The sequence below is a fragment of the Capsicum annuum genome, chromosome 7 (assembly GCF_002878395.1).
Source record: "Capsicum annuum cultivar UCD-10X-F1 chromosome 7, UCD10Xv1.1, whole genome shotgun sequence".
Lineage (NCBI taxonomy): Eukaryota > Viridiplantae > Streptophyta > Magnoliopsida > Solanales > Solanaceae > Capsicum > Capsicum annuum.
The window spans coordinates 218,826,173-218,832,382 of record NC_061117.1 but is presented as its reverse complement, the minus strand read 5'-3'; the positions used below and the strand labels follow the sequence as shown (position 1 = coordinate 218,832,382).

General features: G+C 30.8%; 1 protein-coding gene across 1 annotated transcript; it reads left to right on the top strand.

Annotated features, from left to right (window-relative positions):
- Nucleotides 1-3,236: 3,236 nt before the first annotated feature.
- On the top strand, nt 3,237-5,828 carry LOC107878572 (protein trichome birefringence-like 41; the record flags this gene model as incomplete). Its single annotated transcript, XM_047415556.1, is given in 2 exon segments — nt 3,237-3,956; nt 5,657-5,828. Coding segments are annotated over 2 exon segments (489 nt in total), but the record flags the coding sequence as incomplete, so codon positions are not given.
- Nucleotides 5,829-6,210: the final 382 nt, after the last annotated feature.

The following is a 6,210-nucleotide window of genomic DNA, read 5'->3' as shown; positions in this document are numbered from 1 at the left end:
CATTTTTCGATTGTGTGTGCGATTTGTGCGTGAATTTTTGTTCCAGTGAGCTCCCCTTTTCTTCTTCTTGTTGCGTGTGTATCTTCCCTCAAAATGGCATGTGTGTGTGTAGATTGGGATTTCAATAAGTATTTTCAGTGTGAATGAGTATGTATTGAGAGTGAACCTCAGTGTGTGTTTGTTCAATTTGTGCTTAAATCGTGATGAAGAAGATGGAACCCCCCGTATTTTTGAGTGTGTAGTGTGGGATATATTCTGAGTGATGAAATCTGTGATGTGGGTTTGTGGGACACGTGAGTGGGGTAGGGGTAGGGATATAGGGTGGTGAGGTAGGAGGGGTAGGGTGTGGATGAGGTGTAAAAATTAGTTAAGATAAGGGAATATTTTGGGATTGGTGATTTAATTTGTTAGGATTTTTTGTATTTGTTTTCTTGTGGAGAAAATATAGAACGGATGAGGGTACGTGGTAAGATGAGCTAAAAATAATTAAAATTTAACTTCGAGAGGGACAAAATTAAGTGTCTACATATATTGTTAAAAGTTGATAATTTTCAAAAAAATTCATCCAGCAAAATAGGGTATTAATTTTCTTACCAAAATTTGTAATTTAAAAGATGAAATCAAAAAAGAAATGAAAAGCGAAAATCTTTTTTCCTATTTAAAAATAAAAGGAGTTTCAATCATCACTTTGAAATTATTTCTCCTTCAACTTGTCACCGTTAAAGTATTTGTTTATTTTACACAATATGTTTCTATTGAAGCAAATTTGAAAATGTTTCAGTTAACGGTTCAACGAAGAAGCAAAAGAGAGTTTTTGGGTTGATGATTTTTCAGAAGAAATGAAGAATATTTTGGGTCGGGTTGGATTTTAAAATTGGAATGATGGTTATTAAGTCGGTTCATGAATTAGATGAGGAATTTTTCTCTTAAATGCTAACGTGATTGTTCAAGTAGCGTTTTTTGTCCATGTGGCATGCTTGATGTCCAATCGTTAGAGAGAGGGATAATTTTGAGTTAAAAATTTAATAGAAGGGTAATTTTGAGCCAAAAATTTAACGGATGGATATTTTTGAACCAAAAACTAACAAAGATATTTTTGCTCCATTTCAAACAGTTTAGGAATATTTTTGATCCTTTTCCGTTTTTAATTTGAGTTTGCCTTATGAGAATGTAATCTTTTTTAGTGGGGAGTTTTTGACCTTTAAAGTAAGACTTTTTAATGCAAATCAGCATTCAATCGTGCAAAAATCAGATACGGAATACAAAATTAAAAAAAAAGGAAAATTCACTTTATGTTTGGTAAATCATTTCGATCAATCACAATTTTAAAATAGAAAATTCACACAGTTCAATAAGATGCAGAGATATTACTTGAATTTGAACTTCAAATTAGATTGGCTGGATTTAGGGCCCATTACAAAAATAGTCCAGTGATGACTTCCACACCATAGGTCCAATATCATATCCATGACAATCACTTTCCTCCAACAAGCCCATTGGACTAAAATCTACCTCCATCTAGTGGTGGAGTCAGAGGTTTCACTACGGGATCGTTTGGTGTGAGGTATAAAGTATAACAGCTTTGAAATAAAATATAAGATTATATCATTTCACGTTTGATTGGAGGTATTAGTTAGTTCAAGGATTATTTATCCTACCATTATATCACAGTGATGGGATAAGTTATACCCTATATATATATGGTGAGATAACTATTTTCAAAATAGCTAATCCCGAGATAACTTGCTCCTAACCAAACGATCCCTAAGGGAAGTAAATTCATAAAAAAACCAAAAGTCAATATGTAATATGTACACTTTAAAAAAAATATTTTAACCTAGCTACATAGTGTAATTTTTCAATAAACCCTCAATTACATGTGGCTTCGGTACTGCCTCCATCATTGGCTCACTGGTAGTTATGCTCTTATTTAGTGCTGATCTTTAACGTAAACCTCCATAGTAAATATATTATGGGTATCAGTATATGTGTTTTTGTATCATAGTATCTGTCAAGTTATGCCTCTCATGACTTCAATTTCTAAAGAATTTATGGCCCACTTGACATATGTTAACTTGCTGTTCAACTCATTTAATTTTAAGGATAATTTGTGCAATTTCAATTCCATCATCAGCCAAATTCCGTTCAAACGTTTGAAATCTTAACATCTTCGATCAATAGCTTAGAGTAGTATTTCCTATGTTGCATTTTAAATATTCGATGCAGATAAATACTTAATATATGAACACAAGATATGCAAATTTGAATTTGTCAATTAACACTTTGCATTTCTCTATACCATAGGGATTCGAAATGTGATTGTAAATTTCTGTTTATCACTCCCTTCAGACACAACTTGATCTTTAGCTTAATTCATCCGTTTTAATTTGTTTGTCATACCTTTTTTTAGTTCATTTCATGACATGTTTAGAATTGCAAAATTAAAGAATATTTTGACATATTCGATATATCTTTAATTTAAAATCACAAAATTTAAAAATCATCTTTATTTTTTTCAGCTATGCGTAAGTCAAAATAAAACAAATTGAGTCGAAAGTCCTTTATAAGATACTAAGTCTAAGATTCTTTCCAAGAAGAGCTTTAGAGTTCTCGTTCCTATTAGTTCGAAAACATTCTTTATTAATTATACGGAAAAGGGCTAAAAATATTTTTAAAATATGAAAAATGATTCACACATATCTTTCTTTCGCCTTTTGATCTAAAAGTACCCTCAATCTTGGTTTTGGCTCATCAAAATATACTCTCAACCTTCAATTAACTTATATGTGTGCTAATGATATCTTTGATTGTGAATCTCCAGAAATGTAATTATTCTTTAGTTGCTAAACCATTTCATTAACAATATATTATGTATTAAATTTGTATTGTTACTACACACTTGAAGATAATATAGTTCAAAAATAGCATAAATATCACATATTTACTATATCAAAGGACAAAAACACCCACTTTAGTTTAGTAAAGTTTAAATGTGCTTTAGCTAATTCAGGAACCAAAATAAGAATTTGTAAGTAACAGACACACCAAAAGTGCAATCATCACAATTTTTATACTACAGATATAATTTAAGCTCTTTTAATTTCTTTTAATTTAAGCACTTTTCATAACATCAAGTCAACTTTACTTAATATAGCATATACCATTCTCTATTGTAAGATTACAAATCTCATATTCTATCTATAAATATCCTTTTAATGACTTGGTGGTGTAATTTATACTCCTAACTTAGACACACACAGGCACTCTCTCTCTCTCTCTATTTTTTTATAATCATGGTGTTTCGATAAGTTTTTGCACACCTCGATTAAATTTACGGGATAATGTCCACTTCTCACTATCGACAAATATCATGTAACTTTGTCTATTAAAACTAAGATAGATGGAGAAAATAACCTAATGTTCTTTTGTCTCCGCTAGAATTTGAACCTGAGAGCATAATTAGTTCTGATCAACCACCTCATTGACCATTAAATCTAGGTGCCTCTATGTATTTATAGAGACAGAGACAGACATACAACTCATACAAGACAGAGAGAGAGAGAGAGCCATACATATGCAAATTAATCAACTTTTGTTTTTCTCTCTCTCTATAGTAGTTATATTATCATCTTTGAAGCTATGATCAAAGACTTAGGCTTAAGAATTGGGTGGACATTTTTCACACTTTTCATATGTATTCTAGTAAGTCTTTTAGTGCTTCTTCTACACCACACAAGTGCTACACATCATCATCCACAGCCTTATCCACACGAGAGAAGTTGCAATTTATTCAGAGGAAGTTGGATTAAAGATGAAAATAATAGTAATAATTATCCTCTTTATAATTCATCTCACTGTCCTTTTATTGAACATGAATTCAATTGCCAGAGAAATGGTCGTCCAGACAAAGATTACCTTAAATATGGATGGAAACCTCATGGTTGTTCCTTAACAAGGTATGTAACCTCCCCACCCCACCCCCTATCTATATCAAGTTTAATATGTTTGGCTAAATTTATAAGCTACTCAAACTATCTTATTCTATAAGCATTTTTTTAATTTATTTATGCATATGGTAAATAAAAAAAATGCTTAGAAGTCAAGTGTTTATAGAAATCAATTAAAATCTATAAATTGATTATCTCTAACTTTATGATTTTGCAGCTTATCAGCATTTTTAATTTGACCAAGCTTTTTATAATTTTATTTATCTTTAACATAACTTCTATTCCAATTTTATCTCAAATTAAACATAACTTCTAAATTAATTTTTAGCAATTCCATTTTTTTCATTCGCTCAATTTTATATAAAAATACTCTAAAGTTTATATTCTTTTGGTAATTGGTACTATCATAATTGTCCTTTTTTTTGGTGGGGTTGGGGAGTGGGGGTAGAAAATAAGTATTCATTTTAATTGGAAAAGTGTTATAGCAATACCTTTTTAACAAACACACTAACTGAACACCTAAAAATTCATTTCAGCATCAAATGCTTATTAACTGCTCGTATTTCTCAATTCTTTTACGAATAAGACATATAATAATTAACTTGGAGGTAACTTGTTTTTCCATGTGAGCTGTAGAATTAATTTTCAAAGAATTGATAGTGACGCCTCACCAGTCCTTGTAAAGTGGGCAATCATATTCTGAAAGACCTCTATGCAATCTTTGCTTTTTACCTTGTAATAATTGCCTATAATCTCTCTTTTTACCCCCTCCCCCCCCATCCCAAAAGGGTTTATATGTGGTCTCTTTCTATAAACGTTTAAGATAAATTTTTGCACTATATCGAAAATATTAAATTCAAATGAATCAGATACTATTAATACTCTGTGTTCGCCTGTCTAGGCGACCTAGTTAGTCATCTGATTGAGGGTTTCACTAGGCTAAGACGCTAAGTTTACACTCACCAAACAGGTAAAATACACGACCTAATAATTACTACAATTAAACTCACATTTATGAACCACCATAATACATAGTTAAAATCTAAATAAAGTATTTTAGATAATGTGGTGTGAGGCCATTTTCCCAAATATACACACAATCATTATGTAATTATCTTGTGCACTTTTAAGTCTTTAACATATGGTCATGCCGCCATGGCCTCATGGGTACATCGCCAACTTGCTAGACTTTCGTTTTTATCTTCGTTAAAGTAGTTAAAAAGTTCATATATTTCCAAATTGCTAGCCTTCTGTTCTTATCTTTGTTAAATTAAGTAGCTAAATCTTCATATCATAAGGATGTGCCTTTTATAGTATTTTATTTTATAATTGTTCGACTTATCTGTTTAGTGCCATGTATGTCCAAAATTAAATAAACCACGATAATCAGGGCGGAACTAGGTAAGATCAAGGGGTACATTCGAATTTTCTTCAATTGCATTGTTTATATATGATTGAAATTATACTTTTATATATATATATATATATATATATATAATAGAAGCTGTACTCCTTAGCTTCTTTACATGAGTATATATATATATATATATATATATATATATATATATATATAATAGAAGCTGTACTCCTTAGCTTCTTTACATGAGTTTCTTTTTTATATTTAAATTTCTTAAGTGAAAATAATGACGATGAGAACTTTAGTGGATTCTTCAAAAGATATGGCTACTTTAATTTTTGTCTTTATACAGATTCGATGGAGGAGCATTTTTGAATAAATTCAAAGGAAAAAGCATAATGTTTGTGGGAGATTCTCTCAGTAGGAATCAGTGGCTGTCACTTGTATGCCTTCTTTACACATCACAGCCAAAAGCCAATTACAATCAAACTAGAGTTGGCGATGTCTCCATTTTCACCTTTTTGGTAAATTTCCTTCTTCATTTTCTTCCTAAATATGTTAATTTGCTCCATAATTAGTTTTCGTAGAATGTGTAATTAGTTTTATTTTATTAGGTAATAAACAAATTAGTTTCTTAAAAAAAATTCAATTCGGTGTGAATTGAACGGATTAAATTATGATCTATTAATATTTAGCCCTTACTAACTCAGCCCGTTGCAACGCATGTAACATTTGGGCAGAGTTATACCCACGAAACTTACCCAGATGTACACTGTGGCCATCTAGTTCACCAAAATGGCCAAAGTATACACTGTATATACGTTGGATCGTATATGTTGTGTATAGGCATGTACCATGTATGTATGTTAAATAAAAAAAATATATATTCTGTACATATTTTATAAA